General features: G+C 40.3%; 2 protein-coding genes, 1 long non-coding RNA gene and 1 pseudogene across 3 annotated transcripts; 3 read left to right on the forward strand and 1 right to left on the reverse strand.

Moving 5' to 3' along the window:
- Positions 1-374: 374 nt before the first annotated feature.
- On the forward strand, positions 375-17122 carry LOC148374442 (CD48 antigen-like). The gene is made up of 5 exons (XM_088327442.1): positions 375-631; positions 3715-4017; positions 6591-6866; positions 9326-9409; positions 16746-17122. Exons 1-5 carry the CDS (start codon positions 586-588, stop codon positions 17120-17122), a joined length of 1086 nt encoding a protein of 361 aa, XP_088183568.1. The 5' UTR covers positions 375-585.
- Positions 15138-15417, forward strand: LOC148374443 (U2 spliceosomal RNA; annotated as a pseudogene).
- Positions 17123-19014: 1892 nt separating the features above from the next.
- On the forward strand, positions 19015-23547 carry LOC148374444 (kelch-like protein 10). Its single transcript, XM_088336518.1, has 5 exons — positions 19015-19261; positions 19803-20286; positions 21441-22049; positions 22136-22285; positions 22721-23547. The coding sequence occupies exons 1-5, from the start codon at positions 19104-19106 to the stop codon at positions 23081-23083; spliced, it is 1764 nt and encodes a 587-aa protein (XP_088192644.1). The 5' UTR covers positions 19015-19103; the 3' UTR covers positions 23084-23547.
- On the reverse strand, positions 22445-25088 carry LOC148374445 (uncharacterized). Its single transcript, XR_015850547.1, has 3 exons — positions 23975-25088; positions 23548-23885; positions 22445-23044 (listed from the first exon to the last, which is right to left on the reverse strand). It is a non-coding gene; the product is annotated as an uncharacterized LOC148374445 (long non-coding RNA).
- Positions 25089-25128: the final 40 nt, after the last annotated feature.

The raw sequence follows: 25128 nt of genomic DNA on the forward strand, positions 1-25128 counted from the left end.
GCCCTGCGATTGGCTGGCAACCAGTTTAGGGTGTCCCCTGCCCACTGCCCGGAGATGGATAAGGATAAGCGGTACAGCTGATGAGATGAAATGAGCTCTTTGTTACAATCTGGGCTGCCGAGTGCTTTCTGTTTTGTTTGCTCCTGGCTAGCGCATGTTGGCTGCACACATGTTGGCTGTTATCTGGCTGCCTGGTATTTGACGCCGGATTTACTCCCAGGTTCGCATTTTTAGCTGTAGCCATTTTCATTGTTTGTTCCATGGATAGATAGATAGATGGATAGAGAGAGAGAGAGAGAGATGCAAATTATACTGTTGCACAGCTCTCCTGGTAAGTTACATATGCACACACAATGGCTGATAGACACGCCAAAACAAATATTTACATTTTTTTTAATTCAGGCAGATGTTAGATGTGTGCTGACACAATTTGAGCTGGATGGGTGAAAACTTTTAAGACACCTGTATTATGCTTCAAAAGATCATTTCAGTTTGCTGTGAACATAGCCAAAAGTATGATAGAATTACACTTTTTCGCCTCTGGTTGGCTGTGGACAAAAAAGGGTTACTTCCCGTTTTAGCAACATGAAGATAGTCACAGTTTTGGTCGTCTCTCTGCTCCTACTAAAAGGTAAACATTGCTTTTTGTTTGTTCTTAGACTAACTGATGCCTAAGAGATGTGTGAGAGGAAAATGAAGTTCTCTGCGATGAGGTAATATAAATTCGACATGTCTTCTGAGGAACATTTCTGTTTGTGTGTGCGTGTTTGTTTAGACTGCATATGTATGATTATGGTGTCGGTCTTTCTTCCCTTGACTGTTAATGAACGCTGTAAGAAAACTTTGAGTAGATGTACCGTATTTTCCGCACTATAAGGCGCACCTAAAAGTCTTAATTTTTTTCAAAAGCTGACCATGCGCCTTATAATACAGTGCGCCTTATTTATGGATCAATATTAAGTCGCAAAGTCTTGCAACTAAGGCAAGCAGCCGCCGACTAGATTTTCCCCCGAACGCGAAGTTGTCCGCGGTGTATGCTGGGATTTATTTACCGGCGTTTCATTGGCTAACCAATGTGTCAATCATCATTTGAATCGATCACTATTGGCTAAAGTTATTCTGAGGTCAAGGGGCGGATCCTTTATATCATTTACAGGCTGGCATTGGCTTAAACGGCAAAACAAAGCCTGCAATTGGCCGAAAAAGACGTGTCAATCATCAGTTGAATCGATCACTATTGGCTAAAGTTATTCGGAGGTCAAGGGGCGGATCCTTTTTATCATTTACAGGCTGGCATTGGCTGAAGCGGCAAAACAAAGCCTGCAATTGGCCGAAAAAGATGAATGCGAAAGGGCACATGGTTGACGGCAGACAGAAAGCATTTTTTTACTATTCTGTATTTGTAAATATTTTATTCTCCTGGATTTACTAAACTCACGATATAAGAGGACCATGGCTGCACATTATTATTGAGAACAACGACTTTGGTGAGCTACTTCGGCTATATATTTTCCCTGTATCTTGTTTCAGACTAAACTCGATGTTTCTGTGATAAGCGGTGCAGATAATAGATGGAATGGAGTGTCTATTTTTAAATTAAACTCAATTCCAAGTGTTTATACAGGTATGCACAGTAAAGTTGCGAGCGAAAATAGAAACTGAGGAATGGTTGGCATTTCTTGAATCCCAAGACTTTAACCTTCCGAATGATGGAACGATGTATTTGAGTGACATCGTACGGACACCGCATCCGCACGTGTTCTCGACACGTATTTGTGTCTTTGCAAGCTTTGGGAATGTTAAGGGGGTAACAAGTTTGACTGAACTATCTGACTGTTTTGTCGACGTTCCCATTGTAGCGCCTTATAATCCGGGGCGTCTTATGTATGTCAAATATAGGACCAAAAACTATTTTTTCGGGGTGCGCCCTATAACCAGGTGCGCCTTATAGTGCGGAAAATACGGTAAGTCTTTGTATGGCAGTGAAAATACTTTAATATTTAAGTAAAGGCGAGGGTTTTTTATTTAAAATGTTGGCGGCAACAGCCTTTTTTGGTTAAGAAAACAATATTAGAGTGAAATACAGCTTAAAAGGAGAGACATAGTAAGATTTTTGCAAGGTGGGGTGGCAAATAAGAACAAATACTTGGTATGGCAAACTTATTTTAAGATAGCTAAACTTGTTTTTCTTGTAAAATCTTACCATAGAATAACCAGCCTCATCTGGCAGATGGAAGACTGTCCTGCACATTTAAAATGTTCATTTTATTTGTTTATTTTTTTCAGCCTTGGTTTGAAAATATTTCTTATATAAGCAAAATTATTGACAATTTGTTAGATGAATTAATTTAGCTTATTTTGAGGATTAGTTTTCCTATTTTAACATCAACAAGACTAAACGTCCTTAATTATACTTGAACTATTCTTGCACACTTGGACTATCCTTGCTCTACAGTCAATTTCAACTGTGTTTTATCTTATTTTTTATCTTATTACCTTAACAATGAATCTTTTGTAGCTAATACTAATGTTTGTTTGTTTGTACATGATTCAATTGTTTGTTTGTTTGTACATGATTCAAATTGAATCTTTTCTTCCGGCGCCGTCACGAATGGCAGCCACTCCAGCAGCTCCCGTGTTATTTTCGATTGCTCTCGATTGTTCTCAGCTCAGGGATTGTTCTCGATTGTTCTCAGCTCAGGGATGCTGCTGGAAATGTGAATTTCCCTTCGGGGATGAACAAAGTATCTATCTATCTATCTATCTATCTATCTATCTATCTATCTATCTATCTATCTATCTATCTATCTATCTATCTATCTATCTATCTATCTATCTATCTATCTATCTATCTATCTATCTATCTATCTATCTATCTAAAGAGGTTTCGGTTTCTGTCATCAAGCAACATACGAATGAACAAAATTGGAATAAACAAAGTTCAAGTTGCACTTTAAGACAACTAAAACTTGTGAGCAATCCTAAAGCCGGATTCACACTGCCTACAGAATGGATGGGGCGCTCCGCAAGGTTTCCATCTTTGGATAATGCTTGGACAATAAGAGAACAAAATTTGCATTATCTTTAACGGAACTTTCTCCACTATCCAACAGGCTCAACTTCCTCTTTTCAAGTTAGCTGTTTTTTTATTTGCCTTTTTTTTTTTTTTTTTATGAACTCAATTTAAAGGGAACATGCTCTGGAGAACACTCTTTAGAAAAAAAAAAGATTGCACGGAAAAAAAACCTCTGTAAAGTATTTTTGGAATGAAAGGTAGAATTACCAGAATCTCGCAAAAGTAACTAAAATTTAAAAATTAAAACACAAACAGTACACACACATATATATATATATATATATATATATATATATATATATATATATATATATATATATATATATATATATATATATATATATATATATATATATATATATATATATATATATATATATATATATATATATATATATATATATATACTTATCTACTTATGCTTAGTAGGGTCGCGGGGGTGCCAAAGCCCATCTCAGCTATCTTCGGGCAGTGGGCAGGGGACACTCTGAACTGGTTGCTAGTGTTTTTCAAAGACTCCCTCTTCCGTGCATTTTATTGGGTTCTTCAAACAGGCCTGTTTTACATGAGTTTATGTACTGTGACATGTTGTTTTGTTGTGTTGTTTATCTATGTCTTTTTTTGATTTGTTTTTTCAGGGTCGAGTGCAGACACCAAGTTCGTAAAGAAGGGAGAAGATATGCGTTTTGATGTAAAGGAACCTATCAATTTTACGCAGTATAATGATATTTTATACTGGAAGTTCAATGACAATGACATTCTCAGGATAAATAAAGATGAAACAAATCCGAAAATATATCCAGACCACAGGGGAAGAGTGCACTTATTTGAAAACTATTCCTTGTTAGTAGAAAATGTACAAGAGCATGATACTGGACTTTACACTGTATTGCTAGGTGGTAATACGAAGATATTGAGCTCTTACCAGGTTCACATCCAAGGTATGGCATTGTTTCATAAACATTGTTAATGTTCCTGGAAAATTAAGCGCAAGGTGCAAAACAGTCAAAATGTCTCATAAAATAACAGATCGTGTCTATTAGATTTGGTGTGATCACTGCCGTTGATGAAACACTCCATAAACCAACTCCCATTTAGGCCTAAATCTCATATAAGCTGACCCCCTAAAATTGCTTTGTACTGAAAAAGAAACAAGTACCCAAAATATCCTTGAAAAAGGTACTTATACGATATGTATGTGTAGATAATAAAGATAAATGTATGGGTAAGAAAGATAAAAATAAAACCATTTTAAACAATGTACTGTACCTTTAAGCATGGCCTTGATGGCAGATACGCGTACACTATTTTTGTATTTCGCATTCATTTCCACCTTGAAGTCGTTGTGACTGTTTTTCACTTTCTCCTTATCATTAACCAGCTAGACCCATTATTATGGCCAAAAACGTCAATGAAACAAACTAAGGGCCCGGCCACATAGCCGTTTGGGTCTGTATTGCGTTTTTTTTTTTTTTTTGCCCGTGGTTGCCCGCGATGGAAAATGCGCAAAATTGGCCAACCCGCTGTTCATCGGTGGTATGCCCGCAAAACAGACGCCGGCGACTGTTCCGCTTCCTCATCGCGTCATTTCCGCGTCATTTTCTCGTGTGGACCACGGGTATAAAAGCTGCCGAGCCGGCGTTATGCCGAGAAATGCATCCTTGCCGAGATTTGCATCCCCTCGCTACTACAACCACTTTTACCTCGTTTTATCTCACTTTTATATCACTTTTAGGGAATTTAATGGCGAACATATAACCAAAACCACTTCGTCTTGCATTTGTTGGGAATGTAATACAACTTAAACCATTCCGTCTTTGTATTTGTTGTGAATGTAATCAAACGGTAATGCACGCCGTATACAAATCACTTTTGAGCAGGTAACATGTTTATTTTGCCTTTTTCTATTCAAATCGCTCATATTGAAACTATTATGCACTCTACCATAAAGCTTATTTCTGCATAATAAGCTTTACGGTAGAGTGCATAACAATTCTCAAAAGTGATTTATATACGGTGTGCATTACCGTTCGATTATGTTCACAACAAAAACAAAGACGGAATGGTTTATGTTGTATTACATTCCCAACAAATGCAAGACGAAGTGGATTTGGTTATATGTTCGCCATTACATTCCCTAAAAGTGAGATAAAACGAGGTAAAAGTGGTTGTAGTAGCGAGGGGATGCAAATCTCGGCAGGGATGCATTTCTCGGCATAACACCGGGCTGTAGAAATCATAACCGCTCAAGACGCAGTCCCGTGAAGATCAAGATTTCAAGCTATGGCACCGAAGAAGCCAATATGTTATTATTGTAATAGTTTTTCATTTTTATTTTATTAGCTTGTTATGAAATGAAAAGAAATGTCAAGAAATAAAAATGGATTAAGACGAGGTCACTACGGTGACGGGGATCCATGTCCACCCCTTGACGTCTCGAGCACAACTGACGTGTGCTCGGCAAATCGCGCTGTATATACGCGGAGAAAGGCGTTTGACCGTCACACGCGTAACACGCTAATTTCACGTAATAACACCGCGATACAGGCGCAGAACATGCTATGACCGTGCTCCACCCACGATTACCCGCTGAGATTTCACGTCCTACCCATGTGTAACCACGCCCTGGCCGCGGCCAGAGCATGTCGTTCCGCGTCATTTCCTCGTCATTACCTCGTGTGCCGCCCGCGGTTAACACGTGGTCTAAAGTTTTGAGCAGCGCACAACTTTTTCGCGCGGCCAACGGCGTGTGAATTTCCGACCGCGTGTAAAGCACTGCTGTATCTCGTCTATATGGCGATCTCAAAGCGTCCAACATCGTCTGCTTCACGGGCAGAAATTCCTGGCCGTGATTCAGCCTTGACACGCCCGTGAAAGGCTTTGTGACCGGGCCCTAAAGTTTTGAGCAGCGCAAAACTTTTTCGCGCTGCCAACCGCGTGTGAATTTCCGACCGCATGCAAAGCACTGCTGTATCTCGTCCGTATGGCGATCTCAAAGCGTCCAACAGCGTCTGCTTCACAGGCAGAAATTTCTGGCGTGATTCAGACGCAAACGGCTGTGTGACCGGGCCCTAAATCACAATAAAATGAGATGAGGTCCCAATCACAATCGGAACGCAGGTCAGACGAGGGGCGAGCATAAGGACACGGCACGGCAGTGGGTCATTGTGGACACAAGATGGACACAAGATACGGCTAGGCTAGCCAAAACCTCTGCTAGTCTGATTTACGAGGATTGAGCTTGGCAAGCTAAACCGACAGAGAGCCTGACTTGGCTGGCTGTTCTCTTAGGCCCCTTTGTGTTCATTTTGCGTTATGCGCAAATAAACCAATCCCATGATTATAGTATTGTGTTTTCTATTTCTAAATCCAGGTTAAATATGTGCATAAGTGGTGGATAGAAATGTGCAGGTCAATCATTCCTAGGCCCGCATTTATTAAAAAAGGTTATTTCTGTCCAATAAATTCATTTCAAGTTATTTACCACCTGCATGCTAACTATGTTACTGTACAGATGAAGTAACCCCTGTCAAGATGGAGGTGGTGGCAATATATTTTGAGTCAGACACTTGCAACCTAACGGTGACCTGCAATACCAAGAAAAACCACACAGTGGCCATTTTTGGATGCCGCAATAATTCCTGCAATCAGTCCGGAGGCGAGCTATTGAAGGCACCTTGGCGACTTGGGGCCTTCTTCATCAATTCCTCTATTGGTTGTGAGCACAGTAACCAGATAAGCAAAAGCCAGGATGCCAAATTGCTAAAACAAGTGTGCCGTCAACCTGAAGGTGAGCACACAGAGAGGAATATAGATTTGAAGCCTGTGACAATTGTGGAGGAATATTATCATTTAGTCCCAAATTGTATACAGTGGTATCCCTTCATTAAAGCCCACTTTGTTCCAGGATCATGCCAAAGTTTGAAAATGCTTGCGTAACGGGCTAATTTTCCTGACATTCAATATTTAAAACTCGGCTTGTTCCCCACCTCCCAAAAGCCGTTTGCAAGAGTGACAGTGATCGCATACTTGTTTTATACGTGTTCCTCGTATTTTACTGTCATTTAAAATTGTGTACGACATACAACAATTTTCATATGGGAAAATATATATTTTTAAAAATGATCGATTTCTGTCTTGTCCATTTTGCCTGTAATCAGGATTGTCTAGGTCCCTGATAGCAGACGAGCACGTCATCGTAGATTGCTAACATTGCTCAAGTATTCTACGTAGTATGTCTTGCTGTGAGTGAGTAGGTGCCACGTTATGTTTCTTTGGTTATTTGGGCTCATTAAAGAGCGGACTCTAATGGTAACCTCTGGCACTGCTCGTGAACTGATTTTTCCTTCTTATAGCGAGGTCAATTTTTATGTATCGAAGGTCTCGTGTGTAAATGTGCTCGTATGAAGAGATACCACTTTATTTTTACGCAACTGAAATACTGTTTGTTTTTATTGCATCAACCCAATTTTCCCTATTTTCTCTGTAGTTTGGTTACACGCCACATCTCCCAATAATTCATTTCATTGCATGAAAAGTACATTTTTTTCCCCTAGGAATCTATAGTGGCCATGGTTTTTGCCTTCAATTACAAATACTCCACCTGATAAATTCTTGGATGACCAGCAGCGAGAATATCCAATAAAGCAGTGGTTCTCAACTGGTCTTACTTTGCATCCTCATTACAAGCTGTGGCCAAAATCAAGAAAACTCCTACTTCTCAAATTTATTGAAAAAAAAAAAAGGATTGTGCAGTTTAAACCAGGGATCAATATATTCATATTAAAAAAACAAAAAAACCAAAAATACTTCAAGTAATAATATTCCTTTAATGCTCAATTAAGGGCACTTTCCATGAAATCCAAAGCACTTGTTTGTTTGTCCATGATCAACATATGTAAACAAACTTTTTTTTAAGTGTTCCCTTTATGATTAAGGACCATCAAGTCTAGAACTATCCATCCATCCATTATCTGGACCGCTTATTCTCAGTAGGGTCACGCGGGTACTGGAGCCCAACCCAGTTATCTTCGGGCAGTGGGCAAAGGACACCCTGAACTGGATGCCAGCCAGTCGCAGGGCACGCAGGGACAGACAATTCGCTCACTCATTCACACCTAGGGACAATTTGAACTGGCCAATTAACCTGACATGCATGTTTTTGGAATGTGTGGAGTGCCCGGAGAAAACCCATGCAAGCATGGGGAGAACATGCAAACTCCACACAAGAAGGTTCGATCGCATGACCTCAGAACTGTGCCACTGTGCTGGCTAGTCCAAAACAAATAAATTGAAAAACAGCTAAGGCAATAATCACCCTCAGTACTGCAAAAATGAAACACTGGTTACTATGCTTAGAGAATGTAGGATACTGACTAGGGAGTTTTTTCTTTATTTTTTTTAAAACTCAATATTATTTATTTTTGCAATATTACGCTTGACTTATTTTAAACAGTGATATTTGATCTTGTAAATGTATTTGCACCATGAGGATGATGCGTTTTAATTTAGTTGTGCAATGACACTTTTTATTCTATTATTGGTCTTTTTGTGTGGTGTGAAATGACTGTTGTCAACTCGCATTTGCAGGGAATTATCACCATTTCCTGTTATGGAGTTAACATGATTTTCACTTCTTTTTTTTTCCACGACCCACTGAAAACGGGTCCGCGACTCACTTTTGGCTCTTGACCCACCAGTTGAGAAAAACTTCAATACAGAACGCACTTTGGCAGTGGCATTGCAAGTATTCAAGCTTTTTCCACTTGCCACTCAAATGAGGCGCATTGACTGTGACCGACTCCATCTCTGAACAACTCGAGCTAATTGCTCATGATAATTCGGGCTAGCTCTGTCTCTCATGTCACTTGCGGGGATTTACATCAGCTTTCACGTCCTGTCACTTGCCAAGTTTTATCTTGTTTGAAGATTTGGAAGTAGGCTTGCTAATATTTGAAGTGGTATCTTTAATTTAATGAGCAAGCTTCTGTTCCATTTGATGTTACGGCAATATTTTATTGTGCATTAGTGCACATTGTCGATTGAAGACACTTTCTTGCTTTGGGGGAAACTACATTTCAAATTCAAATGTATTCCTGATTTTCTTTTAAGCTAGCAGAGAAGGCCTTGCTTGCCTTCAAAATACAGAAAAGCTTGCGTGTTTGAAACTGCTATTGGTGCGGTGGTAGCATAACTAGTATTGGAAAATTTAACGTTTCTTTGTATTCTATGTGTTTATTCCAATTCCAGTGTCCAACAGAAGGTCAATCATTACCTGGACTTTGATAGCAGTCATTGCTGTCATTGGTGTTACCACAGGTTTTGTTTTATCAGGTAAGTGTTTTTTTTATGTTTATATTCTGCATGGTATCACCCAAACTGCATTATAAATGTCAAAATACTGTAATGTTCATGATGATTTTAATGTATACATTTCATTAAAAAAGACCATAATGGGTTTTTGTAAATAATTTCAAAGAAATAGTCATTTTTATGGTTATTTTTTCAAATTACGGCCACAATAAAACTGTCATTTGTAAAGGGTAAAATCAAAACCTGGCAAGCTCCTTTCAATAAATATTCCTTAATACATAAAAACATTCACAATAGATGTGAAATAACTCTAAATTATTCTGAAGTTTAGCTATTACTGTAACCAAAATATTTGCATTCCTTTTACTTCAGACAGAAGCCACACATCGTTCTTTTTTGTGTTTGGTTGCATACCTTGGCATTTTTAAGTCATGTGGGGCATTGTTGTCAAATATGCCTGCTGTAGATTTGTTATCCAGATGGGACTTAAATAAATACGAACGTGTTTTAAACAGTTGTTGACTCTCACCATTTATAAACTAACAGAGTGCCTAACAACAATGTGACATTTAGCCATTGGTCCCTTGAATCTTCCACTCATATTTTTATCATTGTCCAAATAGTGCCATCACATCAACATCCTCAACCTAACTAATTCCCTCGGCCCAACACAGAGCATAACACAGAATCTACTCTACAGTATAGCTGCTTTTGGACTGTTTCATGTAAGCAAAATTTTAAGCTCAGGAAACCTGAACCTTCAAACCTGTCCCTTATTCACACTTTTACCATTTTTGTAAATTTTAAGCCTGAATGTCTGACCCTGTGTATTCAAACAGTGACATTTTTTCCAACTAAATCTATTCAAACCCTTCTCACCATACCTCAACTTTGCCTCCTACATCAAACCACGATGACAGTGGTTCATAATATAACAAAAATTGCCAATGAAATGTGTTTTACCTTAGATCACATGTGTTAATCATGTTTCAAACCTTGGTGTAAAAAAGGGGTGCATTCTCTCTCAAACTATATTCAACCTCTCCCTGGAGAGGATCATGTTCGGAGCTCTGTAACAACATTAAGGTACAGTCAGTATTGGGACACACAACATCACCAACCTCTGTTTTGCTGATAATATTGCTGGATTAGCAGAGATCTGGCCAAATGCCTGCTTAAAGCATCAAGCCAGTATAGGATGTAAATCAGAAGAGAAAAAAACAAATGTAATGACCACCAACCTCTTTAACATCACCATTAACGACAAATAGCTAAAACCTAACACTAAATTTAAATATCTTGGAATTGTGAAATGAGAAGAGCGGTCAGAACCAGAAATCATGACCACAATAGCTCAAACTACAGCAACACTTGCCAGACTTAAACCCAACTAGAGGGACAAAAACATAGTAGGGACATCAAAGATCAGACTCATGCAAGCGCTGGTAAATCTTCCTCCACACTTGCGAGACATGGACTCTCACAGCAAAACTGGAAAATAAAATCCAGGCCATGGAAATGCGATACGATGCTACAGGAAATTTCTAGGCATGAGCTACGTAGCCCATGTGACAAACGAAATGGTGCGCAACACCATCGGGAAGCCCATTGGACCCTCCGCAGAACCTTGCACAGACAGAAACTTCAGTAGGGCAGCAACTAACGATTATTTACATAATCAATCCCTCCATAAGCAGCAGCCTTAGCAGGGAAGCCCAGACCTCTGTATCCACAGCCACTTCGTCCAGCTCATCCGATAGGATCCCGAGGCGTTCCCAGACCAGCCTAGAGACGTTGTCTCTTCAGCGTGACCTGGGTTGTCCCCGGGGCCTCCTTCCTGTAGGACTTGCTCGGAACACCTCCCGGAGGTTGGGTCCAGGAAGCATCCTTATCAGATGCCTGGGCCACCTCAACTAAGTCCTCTCAATGCAGAGGAGCAGCGGCTCTACACTGAGTCCTTCCCGAATGACCAAACTTTTCACCTTGAAATGTTCAATATAAAGAGATTTCTTTTAAATGTAACATAACTTTCTTATAAAAATGGTCTAGGCGCCCTCTGCCAGACCAAAGTGGTAATACAATTATTACCGTCACAACAGATTACAGTGCACTCATATTTACATTTTTTGACGTACTTTGTTCCTCATTAATCGTGTGATCCCTTGAATCAATGATTTAATTTGTATCCAATGCTTTAAATAATCAATTTTAATTGATTTTATCGAGTAGTTGTTGCAGCCCTTAAGTTCAGGGGTATAGTCGCGTCACAAGATCATCTGGACTGACCAAGGTAATTCTCCAGGGCACAGACCAAGAGGGCAGGAGGAGAGGAAGACCGAAAGTAAACTACAATATTAAGGAATAGACTGGTGCCAACCTTTCCACAACCCAAGAACAGGCCAGGGACCGTCAACAGTGGAGAAGGCTGTTCAGAGTTGTATCCTCATTGGTGCCCCGATGCGGTTAAGGGATCCATGAACTGTGAAACGGGTCTCAAACTCATGGCTTGCCAAATCATTTCATGTGGCCCGTGAGACAATTGTGATAGAAGCACAAAAGAAAAATTTGCTGCCTCGCATAAATGACTTGCAGTCTTAAATATGTCCACTGGATGTCGCCAAAGCCAGGCGCCACTCCCAGAGCACCCGTTGTAGCTGTATTTGCTACAACCAGAGGACGTTAAAAAACACCAAAATGTTCATCTCATCTCATCTCATTAGCTGTACCGCCTATCCTTATTTGGGTCGCGGGGGGTCTGGAGCCCATCCCAGCCATCTCCGGGCAGTGGGTAGGGGACACCCTGAACTGGTTGCCAGCCAATCGCAGGGCACACGGGGACAGACAACTCACTCGCTCAGTCACACCTAGGGACAATTTGGACCGGCCAATCCACCTGAAATGCATGTCTTTGGAATTATGGGAGGAAACCGGAGTGCCCGGAGGAAACCCACGCAAGCACGGGGAGAACAAACAAACTCCGCACAGTAAGGCCGGTAGCTGGATTTGAACCCACGGAGGAGGTTCCCACAATCTCAGAACTGTGCCGCACACACGCTAACCACTGCACCACCGTGCTGCCCCACCAAAATGTTATTTTACTTAAAATAAAAGTCACTGACGCGCTGTTTAAGGCAATATGAAAAAATACAAAAGTAAAAGAAAATAGCAACAGAGTGTCTTTGCAGAGGTTTAAAGAAGCTTTAGCTCCTTAACATGTATGAAATCTAACAGTGAAGTTCCCATATACAGGTAAACATTTGAATGAATAATAAAAAGCAAAAAGACTTCCATCCATCCATTATCTACACCGCTTATCCTCAGTGGGATGCAGGGGTGCAGGAGCCCATCCCAGCTACCTCCGGGCAGCGGGCAGGGGACACCCTGAACTGGTTGCCAGGCAGTCGCAGGGCACACAGGGACAGATAATTCGCTCACTCATTCACACCTAGGGACATTTTGAACTGGCCAATTAACCTGACATGCATGTTTTTGGAATGTGGGAGGAAACTGGAGTGCCCGGAGAAAACCCATGCAAGCACACGGAGAACATGCAAACTCCACACAGGAAGGTTCGATCTCATGACCTCAGAACTGTGCCGCACACGCGCTAACCACTGCGTCACCGTGCTTTGATATCAATAAATCAATCCTATTTTTGTTATTTTCCAAGTTGCTTGTGATACTCCGAGTTGACTGTCGGAGAAGTTATATTCATAATAATTCATATTATGTTTTGCTTTTATTTTATTTGTTTACGAATGCACTGTTGATCAACACTACTAGAGATTTAATCTCAAAGAAGGAAAAACAATGATAAGGAAGATAACCCTACCATCAAATCTTAGATCCTTGAAAACAAATAATAATTATGAGCCTCCAAAAAGACCCTCAGGCCTCCAGCTAAGCCATATTCTTTATGCCATTAGCCCGGGCCCTGTGAGAATTGTTTTTCTACCCCGTGGCTCCCAAGCTAACATGAGTTTGACACCCATGTTTTTCAGTAAGAAATATACGAGCCAGCAAGCAACATGGAGTTGCTCAAGTAAGTCCATGGAATTTCCAGAAAAACAAAAGGCACAGAAATAAATTAAGTGTTCGTTTTTTTGTATTTGATTTGCTTGCAGGAGATCAACATGACACAGAATCTAAATCCCAGTAATATTTATGATGACACCGATCCTAACACCACCTAATCCTTGGTGGGACAACACACAGCACCGACTGTTGATAGCTTGTATGCTCAAGTTCTGAAACCTGAAAAACCACAAGAGATGCTGGAAGAGGAGGCCATGCTCAGCCCAGGGTGCACCAATAATCCGTTATCGACATTGTAGTGATTTTATTACACATGGGATTACAGCTATGCTCCTTATTGAAATATTTACCCCAAAAAAGGTTATGTTTCAAAGTGTTAGTATTCAATTCCTTTCACCTTAACGCAGTAGAGGGGCTTGCATGTCCCAATAAACTTAGTCTAGGATTATTGGGACGTGAAAGTCCTCGGACCTAGGACCTAAATAGGCAGGGAATAAGTTTCAACCCACCCCCTGATGATAAGTAATAACTCCGTAGGACGAATTTCCCTTGCCTGGATATGGGTTGCCAGAACCTCTAGTGGAGCAAGACCTGGTGGTGGGTCCCGCTGATGAACACCTGGTACCTATGCTTACGGGATCTAGTCGGGCTGAATATGGCGTAAATTCCGGACTATAAGCCGCTACTTTTTTCCCAAATGTTCACCGCTGCGTCTTATCCAGTAAAGCGGCCAATTTTATGTAATTCTTCTTACGGCCGCTTGTGATTTGGACCGGTGGAACACGTGCGTACGTGCGTCGAGGAAGATTTTATCTTCTTAGTTTATGCAAAAACTGTCTATATGACAAAAGCTCTTTCAGGTGGCGAGAAAGACGCCTTTGATAGCGACAGTTATAGGGAGGAAGATGAGGACGGTATGGGGTTTTGGGGTTTTTAAGGGTTATTGATCTATCTTCGTTATTCATTATCCATTATCCGTTATCGGTCAGTTCATAATACGCTACAAAGCCTAGGAGCCGGGACACTTACTCTCAGCCGAAAGGCCAAGCTAAGGTCCTAGCCCTAAAGCCTTGCTGCAATCATTGCGAATGCACCGTTCCCGGAGGTACTGCAATACCGGGCCGATGCGTGGAGTGGACAGAGCAAGCTCATACCGTGAATTAAACAATCCCAGTATGCTTTTTTAATAGATACGTTTGATGCGTTGCGAGCGTGTTCAAAGTAGCATGTTGGTACCTTTTAAAGGCACGGTTTGGGATGAAAGTTATATTATTATTATTAAAGCTTTGAAAACTCTCTCGGTGTACCGTCTTTCTTTGTAAATATGTGTAACCGTGTATAATATGTATTTTCAACTGTATATTTATGTGATGTATTTATTTGTATTTATTTTGGACACTTATTCTAAAATGTTTTGGACGGGCGAATTAAAAAGAAGGGGCGTAACAAACGCCGGCTGATGGGAACTGGGGACGGGTAAAGGTGAGTGTTTGTGAATGCGGCAGACCATAGTGGATATATATTTTTCCCACCCTTACATTTGGAAATATACACTTTTTTTTCCTTGGATTACTTTCAACGGGTACCCCAACTCTGCAGGTCTGCATCAAATGATAAGTAGCTTGCTCTATCCACTACAAGTATCGGCCCAGTATTGCAGTACTTCTGGGAACGATGCATTCGCCACGCATCGCAGCAAGGCATTAGGGTTAGGACCTTAGCTTAGCCTATTGGCTGAGAGTAAGTGTCCCGGCTCCTAGGCTTTGTAGCGTATTATGGCTTGACTGATAATGGATAATGATTAACGAAGATAGAACATTAACCCTTAGAGACCCCAAACCCCATTTCTGCTGGAAGTGGGATTCTAGCTGTTTTGGCATGTGTTGTCATTTCTGCAGTAGATTTTTACAATCCGGAGATGGAATATGAGGTTGCTCTGTCCACTCCACGCATCGGCCCGGTATTGCAGTACCTCCGGGAACGGTGCATTCGCAATGATCGCAGCAAGGCTTTAGGGCTAGGACCTTAGCTTGGCCTTTTGGCCGAGAGTAAGTGTCCCGGCTCCTAGGCTTTGTAGCGTAATATGAACTGACTGATAACGGATAATGGATAATGAATAACGAAGATAGAACAATAACACTTAAAAACCCCAAAACCCCATTCGCACTGGTATCTTCTTGGCCCTTTAGCTAGGACCTTAACTCAGTCCCTTGGCAGGGAGCAAGTGTCTCGGCCTATTAGCTTTGAAATGTATCATGAAATGACTGATAATAGATATTGGGTAAATGATAGAAAATATAGAACAATAAACTTATACAAAATACCCCCCATCAATAAATCTATTTAATAAAAAAAAAACATTATTTAATGTGGGCGCATGCGGCTTATATACCGGTGCGGCTTGTGTATGTACTAAGTCGGTTTTCCTCCCGAAATGCGGTGGGTGCGGCTTATAATCAGGTGCGCATTATAGTCCGTAATTTACGGTACGTATACTTAAAAAGATAGCACATTTCAATAGAGTTTTGTGAATTTCTTCATCATATTTTGTTCTTGCAAAAAAGTTCTAGAAAAAAAATACACTGAAAATCCAATTATCTTAATGTGCCTCTTTTTTGTTCAATACAATAACATTATACAGTTCCAGTAAACATGTCTCCAAAGAGCAAGAGTTGTATTTAATCAATCTATATTTACTTTTTCTATGATAACTATAATGACTATGATAGCAAGATATTGTTATGAGCACCATGATATTGACTTATAAAAATCACAAAAGTGCATTTGTATATGATTACCGTTGTGTTCTTTATGTTGAAATCAATCAGAATACAAGGTTATGTTTATACTCCTGTTACAATGTACTGTTTTGTCTCACTTGCCTTACTTCTGTGATGTCAACTAACAATTTTAAAAAGGATTCCAAAATTTGTTTTAAAAAGCCCGTTCATTTTCAACAAGATTTTCAAGTTACCTAAATCAAAACCTGCCTGTTACATTCACATTTATTTATTCCAACTGTAAATAAGTTTACGCGGGTGTATTGTTTCAGACTGACTTTGATGTGTCTCTGACGAGAATATTTTGAAATTGTCATCATATCCTGAATCCCAAGAGTTTAATCACATGTGGCATGACATATTTCAGTAACCGGTGACATCATACAGACACCCATTTGTTTATCAAAAGTCCAGTCGCCCACCGGCACATTAAGGAGTTGGGGTACCAGACATGATTAAAACTCTTTCTGTGTACTGTCTTTCTTTTGTTGTGGTGCTGAGAAGAAACAGAAAAATTGCAGATGTGTCTCCTTGCATCGCAGCGGAAGACCTGCCCAGTGCAGAGGAGGCCAAGTGCAACGTGCAGAGTGTACAGAGCAAAGAGGTCCAACCCAGGTCAGAAGAGGACATGATGTGTACATTGGAAGCTCTGGGACTGCAAGACATTGACCTGAAGTCATGCGAGGTTTCGCTGCAGTGTAAAGACAAGCTCCTTCATATCATCGAACAATTCGAGTCAATCTTTTCTCGCCATAAGATGGACTGTGGAGAGGCCAAAGAATTTGTACATCGTATCCACCTTGTTGATGATAAGCCGTTCCGGCTACCCTACAGACGTATACCACCAAGTCAGTATGAAAAACTGAGGACGACTCTGAACGAGACCCCCCTCATCAAAACACCCCCCCCCCCCGGATGAAAACAAAGCATATTAGTTCTTTGTTCCTTTGTCTCTTTGTATCCTTATCCTCACTGTAAATGTGGGACTGGAGTCGTCCAATTTCGTTGTCACAGCATATCCCATGTTGTAACAAAGACAATAAAGGCATATTCTATTCTATTCTATGTAAAACATGTTTTTTCCTTTTTAAAATGTCCTGGGTGCGGCTTATAATCAGGTGCACTCTACAGTCCCAATTTTGTGGTCGATGCCTTGACCCCATGACAGCAAGTTGTTTTACATCCCTAAACTGGGCAGATATTAGCACCCTCAACGACAAACAGACTAGATATTTATAGAAATGGTAGCCTACATGGACAAGATGACAACGACCACACCTGATCCCAAATACAAAAAGTTCAAGGTAATGCTTTTGAAAATGGCTGTTTTATCAGGATAATCATCAAGGACAAAAGCAATGTGGTAAGCCTCAAAAAGCTGATGAATTCAGCCAAAATACAGTAGGCTTATTGCAGTTGCATGAGTCAAATGTTCATTTGCAATAAACAAAAAAATGAAGGCTTAATCCTTCATGAGAAACATGTCCAAATTCTGAGATAGAATTTTTTTTAAAGAAGTTTAAAAAAAAAGCAAAGAAAACTAAGACCACCTTAAAGAGAGGTACTTCTGCTACCAGGCCAGTGAGCGACTAATTGGCTTGTAGAAAGACCAGTTAGAAAAACATACGAGACATCCCCAAGTAGGAACAGAAAAAAAATAATTTTCCACCCAATTTTTTTGGGGGGAAATCTTTATTAAAAACTCCCTGATAAACAGCCATTTCAAAGGAACATAAAACATATAATTACAAATTCTGAAAATGAAAACATCATACACAATAATTCCACGAGAAAAAATACACAACATTTATGTTTCTGTGTTATAACACTTTAGGCAACTGACATTTCGAACAAGAGCATAAGAGCAACACGGTAGCATTAAATAACAACACATCAAAATATGTCCTTTATCTTCTACAAAGAACACCTATAAACTTATGAATGGATGGATGGATGGATGGATGAATGGATGGAATTTGAAACAAACACTATAGCACCACATTCAAACTTAAGTCACAAGACTTAAACATATATTCTTTATCTTCTGCAAATAACTAATCACAAAAGGACCAGCACCATTTTCATTATCCCCACAATGACTATGATGCATCATAGTCATTATTGCTACACGATCAATTAAGATAACCTTCGACGAATTAAACGACTTTACAGTAAACATTTAAGCACGTTGTTGATACCGAATACATTAATTAGCACAATGGCGCCAAAGTTCTTGAGATTGACGAAAAGGGAGCTGACCACGGTAGCATCTTCCTGCGCTGATTGCCGCCGATGGGACTGGCCCGTGGACCACGGATTCCAAAACCTCTTTGGGCGTTTTACGTTGAACAGCAAGTAAATGCAAGGGTTTGCGCAGCTATTAAGACTGGCGAGCAGCATCAAGATGGTGAAGGTTGCATCTTCCGTGGGCGCTTTATGGTCCCACACGGACCACAGTTGCACGGTGAAAAACGGCGCCCAGCATACAACGTACGCAAGCACCATAACCACAGTCATCTTCACTGTTTTCGCCCTGGCCTTAGAAACACCTGCCCCGCTACAAGCTCTGGAGGACATCCCCTTAGCGCCCGCAGCTTCAAATACTCAAAACAACCCTCCACTTAACCAAAACTCATTTACCTTAGTTTGACTTGTATGGACTTCTTTTTCTTGAATTTGATTCAAATGTGGTTTTGGGGATGAAAGAGCTGTTGACCAGTGATGTTTCCCTTAATTCGAATACGTGAACGCTTTGATGATGCGTCAGGTAGCTTTTGACATCATTGTGATGTAATGTCGTGAGCCAAGCCCGCCGCACCCTACACAGCACCTTTGCAGCAGGTCACTTGTGCCGCAACTCGGCTGTGCTCCAAAGAGTAACGAAATGGTCAAAATTCAAAATGAATTGCGTGGATGGTAAACTTGCAAGCAAGTGCGTGGAGACGGTGTATGAAGAACTTCGACAAACACGGGGACTCAGCGATGCACTTATTGTGGTTGACCATGAGGAGTTTCATGTTCATAAGATTATTATGTGCAACTGCAGCCCGTTCTTTGGGTGAGTGGGACATGCACGAAAAATCTGGTTTGGTGAAGAATTGTAAAGTTGAAAAAAAGAAATGATATTTTCAATGCTTTTTTGAGAAAATTGAATTTTTTTTCAGAAAATAATGGCCGTAAACACTATAAGGATGATTTCCATAAGCAGCAAATAGTCTCTTTTTTGGGTGTTGTTTGAGGTATAAAACAGAACAGTTGCTTGCTAGCCATTAACAGGTTTAACAGTATTTTTTAAGAAAAATACCATGGCAAATGTATGTAAGTTTTATATAAAACAATATTCACAACCTCCACAAACACTCACACGTGTGCTCCCTTCAGCATTACAGGGTTAATAGTTGTTTTTCAAACATATTCAGTTCCTTTGGCAACTAGGAAACAACTTAAGACAATATGATTCCCCCGTTCCACAAAGGGCATAATTGTGGGGAATAATAAATGAAACCATTGGTAAATCTGAGGTGCTTGTTTGGTGGTCATCTATATCATTTTGTACAAAAGAATGTTGAAGCCTTTTTCTATGTTTCCCAAATATTCAGGGCCCTCTTTCTTCGTTGGTCCAACCCAGACCAGAAGGTCTATGCCGTACAAGGTCTTACAGCTCAATTGATGCAGCTCTTCATTGATTTTGCATACACCGGCTTTGTGTTGGTGACAGAGGACAATGTCAAAGACTTGTTGATCGCAGCTGATAAGTTCAACATCATAGGCATCGTTGAAATTTGCTGCGGGTTTCTAACAGAACAGCTCTGCCCAGAGAACTGTATTGGCATCTGGCAGTTTACGAGGAATTGCCACACCCCGAAGCTGCAGATAAATGCCTACCAATATATTTTATACCACTTTGAGGAGGTCGCTACCATGGACGAGTTGCGGCAACTCTCCATGCAGGACTTAAGTGACATCCTGGACAGAGATGATCTCATGATAAAAAAAGAGAACATCGTGTACGAGGCCATCCTTCACTGGATTGGACAAGAGCCTTGGGAGCGCGGCAGAAACATGCCAATTCTACTCGCCAAGGTAAGCTGAAGAGATACAAATGGCAACGAAATACAAGGATTACTCTTGTCAGACCCAGATTTGCCAAATTCGGTCTGCCTTGGCCACAGGCAGGACAATGTAGCACTTGAAGCAACTTTGGCTAAAGCTAAACTTAAGCAGGTTTTACTTTATGGAACTGGATTCCACTCCTGCATTCAAACCTAGATTGAGTTGGAGTAAATTCCCATAGAGCCAAACTGCAATCTGCAGTTAATAAACCCATCTATGCGTTTCTTCTGGACTATGGATTATGATATCAATTTCCATAACATTAAACACCAACTTTGGCACACTTATATTTCTTAGAGCACTGACTGCTTACTTTTGTGTCACCCAAAAAATCAGAAAGATACTAGAAATTAGAACAGTATAACTTTAAAAAAGTACTAAACAAGAGTTTGATTGCAATTGGTAGCAATCTTTTTCCATTGGAAACACGTAAAACTGTTGCTAACATTACTTTATGTTCAGTTTTCCAAATGATGTAAAAAGTTCTAATTCTCAATGTCAGTCGCCTAAATTACAATTCATTAACACTATAAATATGCTACATCCACAAGTAATAACTTACTTGTTGAATTAGTCCTCTTTTGTTTTAAACGAATATTTTCATACAATTAAAAACAAAAACAAAGTTTGGTACGTTGCTAATTAGATATTTCAGGATAAATGCTTCATATACTGAGGAGGGTGAATTCTCTTATAAAAGCTAGCACTGGATATAGGATTGGAATTGAGCCCTCCAACCTTACTCATCAAATAGTTTGTAAGGTGTCAACTATGCTGAATAGGTTATGAAACTCCTTGATATTTTAACATTTTAGACTTCAACACCTGATTCACCTCTCAGCAACTTCACTCGTGAACTTAATCCACAAGCGCCAAATTCACCAAAATACAGTTATACTTTATTTGAAGAATTTTTTCAATTTACTATTAAAAACCCTGCACAGTTGACAACCTGGTTCCAAGCAACCCTGCACAATTGACAACCTGGTTCCAAGCAACTGAGCTTTTCATCCATTATTGTCAGTCAAATTTGTCAAACAACCAATGTACCCTTTGCTGAAAACTTGCAATGAATAACGGATTAAGATATGTGATAACCCCAAAAATCTTTTTGCGATATGTAGGTCCGGCTTGCACTGACTAGTCAGGAGTATATCACTATCAACGTGCTGACCAACCAGTTGGTACAGAACAGCCGTGAATGCTTGGAGATGGTGAGCTTTGCGTCACGCGCTATTCATCACATGGAGACCTCCTCCGTGTCTGCATATTGCAACTTGGTGGCCCGTCCTCGCCTTCCCTCTGCTATCCTGTTGGCAATCGGTGGCTGGAGTGGCCCAAGTGCCACAGAGTGTATTGAAATGTATGACGTCCACGCCAATTCCTGGGACTATCTGTATGAGATGGACCAGCCGCGGGCATACTGCGGCGCCGCTTTTCTCAATGACAACATCTACTGCCTGGGCGGCTTTGACGGCACGGAACACTACAACACAGTCAGTCGCTTAGACCTGAAAACACGCACATGGCAGGAGGTGGCGCCTATGCACTCACGGCGCTGCTATGTGAGCGTTACTGTGCTAAACGGTCGCATCTTTGCATTAGGGGGCTATGATGGACATGTAAGACTTAAGACAGCTGAATACTACACGCCCGAAACCAACCAGTGGACTCTTATTACCAGTATGCATGAACAGCGGAGCGATGCCAGCTGTACAACTCTCAACGAAAAGGTGGGTGAAACATGAATGTGGGTGGCTTGTCATTCAGGTTTAAATTAATCTTTAAAAAAATCCCCACAACCACCCTGTGATTCCAGATTTACATTTGCGGTGGCTTTAATGGAAACGAACCCTTGCAAACAGCTGAATATTACAGCCCAGAAACTGACGAGTGGACAGTGATGGCCCCAATGAGTAGCCGTCGCAGTGGTGTCGGAGTCATTGGGTTTGCCGATCATGTTTACGCGGTGAGAACAGAGTGAGACAGTCTCAGCATTTGTACAAAAAGTGCATGTCTACACTTTTGGGATCCTCTGCAAAAATGTTGGTACACTATATTAAGAATGCATGCTTTTGGAGTGCATAATAAATTATGATAGATTTTTGGACCAGACTTTTGCAAAATTTTGTTTATGTTTTTGGACATTTATGGTCCCCTCCCAAAAAGCACATATTATAATAACAATAATACAAAAAAGTATACATATTGTCACTGTTATGTAAAAAAACATATATCCATTTTCTTTTTTTTACAAAAAAATTGAAAAATTATATAAATGCAAAAAATATCTGTATCATTTGAATATTTACATCTATAAACAGGGGAGGTCTGCAATATTTCAAAACGATGTGAAAATTGTAGATCACAGCATTGCGATTAATGAGCTATCTTTTCTCAAAAGGTTGGAGGTTACGATGGTGAAGTCCGTTTGACCAGCGCTGAAGCCTATAACCCTCTAACAAACGACTGGATCATGCTGCCCCCCATGCAATGTCCACGGAGCAACTTTGGCATTGAAGTAGTGGAGGACTGTCTCATTGTCGCTGGGGGTTACAACGGTGTCTCCACTACAAGCCACGTGGAGTACTACGACCTAACGACTGGTCTATGGTCTCCAGCCAGCGATATGCAGATTTCCCGTAGTGGTCTGACTTGTTGCGTGATGACCGGACATTGCAACGTGACCCGATGTGCCTTAATTCGAGACGATTTCCCTTTGCTTTTCCTGGAAGATGAAATGACAGGAATGGACGATGGTGTCTAAACAAGCTGATTGGCCAAAGAAACCAACTGAAAATAAATTCATCACCTAGAGGGGGAGATCATTTAAAGAGACACAAGTCATTATTTTAAAACATGGAGTAATACTTGTCATTTTCTGACTTTCTCTGACGAAAACTAAATTCTCAAGATAGGTGCAGGTACAGGTTTCTTACTGTTTTTTTTTTATCTTTACTTTCCCTGTTGAATACAAGCCTGGCCAATAATGCCTGTACCAGGAGGACTCATCAACCTGGGACTAATACTGAATTTCAACTTTTTTCAACAACTTCAACACCCACAATACAGATGCTACCCTACTTACTTCCGTATAGTCGTTCGTAAGTGTCTGTTTATTTAAATATGTTTAAGGCTTGTATAAGTTACCTGTATTGTTTTGTACTAAAAAATAAACCTTTCATAAAATAAGATGCTCTATAAAGATAAATAAAGTTGAGTATGACTTACTTTTGGAAGATGGGCAACAAGAGGTCCTCCTTTATGGTAGAAAGTGGACGAAAAAAACATCCAACGATTTTCTCAACCGAATCAAGCTTTGTTATTCCACTTTCATTTCAAAAGAAACGGCTCGCCTCTTCTTTACACATTTTTACCAACCATATTGAATGGATGCACAAGATATTAAACAAAAAAATTTCAAAGTTCTTAGCGCGCAGGAGATTCATTACAGTATGTTTACACACGAACTAGGAAGAGGGAGCAGACTCCTTCAGGTGTGGATGCTGGGCGACCTCTCACAGCCAAACCACACTCCTGTGGAGGCGGAAAGATGCACTACTAGTATCCTGTACTCGGAAAAAAAGGTGAACAATACAAAATCTCACAACAATGTCCAGGTAATTTTCGACATCCCGAAAAAAATGTTCGTATCTACCGTACGTCGAATGGTCATAAATAGGGGAGCGGCTGTATCCAGTGGGACATCCACATAGCCCTAATCTCCTTGGGTGGCCACACCACTCAAAAAGTGACAGACTGTGGCTGGGGTGCAGGCAGAAATGAAGCTGCTAGTCCGGCTTGGATGCAAGACTAAGAAAACTACCACAGACTAATTCTCCCGAGCATCTGTGTGACCAGCACCTGTCCATAGCCCACAATATAATTGAATTGGAGATCAATAAACAGTTCCCTCGCAAATTGTAATGTTTTCATCATCACGTGGCTTCACTTGTTAATTGTCTTTACATTTATCGTAAAATTCCCTTATTTTATTTTGCAAGTCTTATATTACATGCTTATCTTGAAAAGCCTCCTCTTACCTTGTTGTAAACAATGTTCGCTACTTTTTTACTAATGACAATACAGAAATTTAAAATTAAAATTGGGTCAAAGAGTACTTTGTGGAGATTTACAAAATAGTGTTTTCTAGTGAATGACTGAGGAATTCAGGCCAAAACTCGACAAATAACATCGTATAGTGGCCTTGCATACAAAAAGGTGTGACCATTTGTGATGAAACGGCTGCCAACAACTTAGATGGGCTTTCCACAACAACTTACCAAGGTCAAACCAAGCCTTGGAAAAAGCAAAAGTATCTAAAAATGTATTTCAATACAATTCTAAATATTTCATGTACAGTAATCCCTCGGTTATCAAGGTTAATGCGGACCAAAACCACCAGCGAAGAGTGAAAATCCGCGAAGTAGCGACGCCCCTTCAAAAAAAAAAAAACCTTTTTAAAAAAAAATCATTTAATTTTATTATTATTATTATTTAGACCTGCAAAGCTCTGAACCCGCGAACGTGGAACCACAAAGTAGCGACGCCCCTTCAAAAATGGTTAAAAAAAAAAAAAAGGATAATATATACATATTTTTTAAATTATCTTATTTTATTATTATTATTTTTTTAGACCCGCGAAGCTCTGAACCCGCGAACGTGGAACCGCGAAGTCCCACTGTATCTGGAATGTATGACTATGACGAAAGCTCTGTCTCTTCTGTTAAAAATGATAACAGGAAGGAAGATATTTGTCGTGGAGGCTTGGGTGTGACAATGCAGAATATGAGCATTATGGTGTTCACAATT

The sequence above is a fragment of the Urocampus carinirostris genome, chromosome 1 (assembly GCF_059441175.1).
Source record: "Urocampus carinirostris isolate Australia breed hairy pipefish chromosome 1, RoL_Ucar_1.0, whole genome shotgun sequence".
NCBI lineage: Eukaryota > Metazoa > Chordata > Actinopteri > Syngnathiformes > Syngnathidae > Urocampus > Urocampus carinirostris.

Coding starts and splice junctions, on each gene's coding strand:
- LOC148374442 (XM_088327442.1), top strand. CDS start 586: ATGAAGATAGTCACAGTTTTGGTCGTCTCTCTGCTCCTACTAAAAG. Junction 632..3,714: donor CTCTCTGCTCCTACTAAAAG/GTAAACATTGCT, acceptor TTGTTTTTTCAG/GGTCGAGTGCAGACACCAAG. Junction 9,410..16,745: donor CACAGGTTTTGTTTTATCAG/GTAAGTGTTTTT, acceptor CTTGCATCGCAG/CGGAAGACCTGCCCAGTGCA.
- LOC148374444 (XM_088336518.1), top strand. CDS start 19,104: ATGAATTGCGTGGATGGTAAACTTGCAAGCAAGTGCGTGGAGACGGTG. Junction 20,287..21,440: donor TGCCAATTCTACTCGCCAAG/GTAAGCTGAAGA, acceptor TGCGATATGTAG/GTCCGGCTTGCACTGACTAG. Junction 22,286..22,720: donor TTGCCGATCATGTTTACGCG/GTGAGAACAGAG, acceptor TTTTCTCAAAAG/GTTGGAGGTTACGATGGTGA.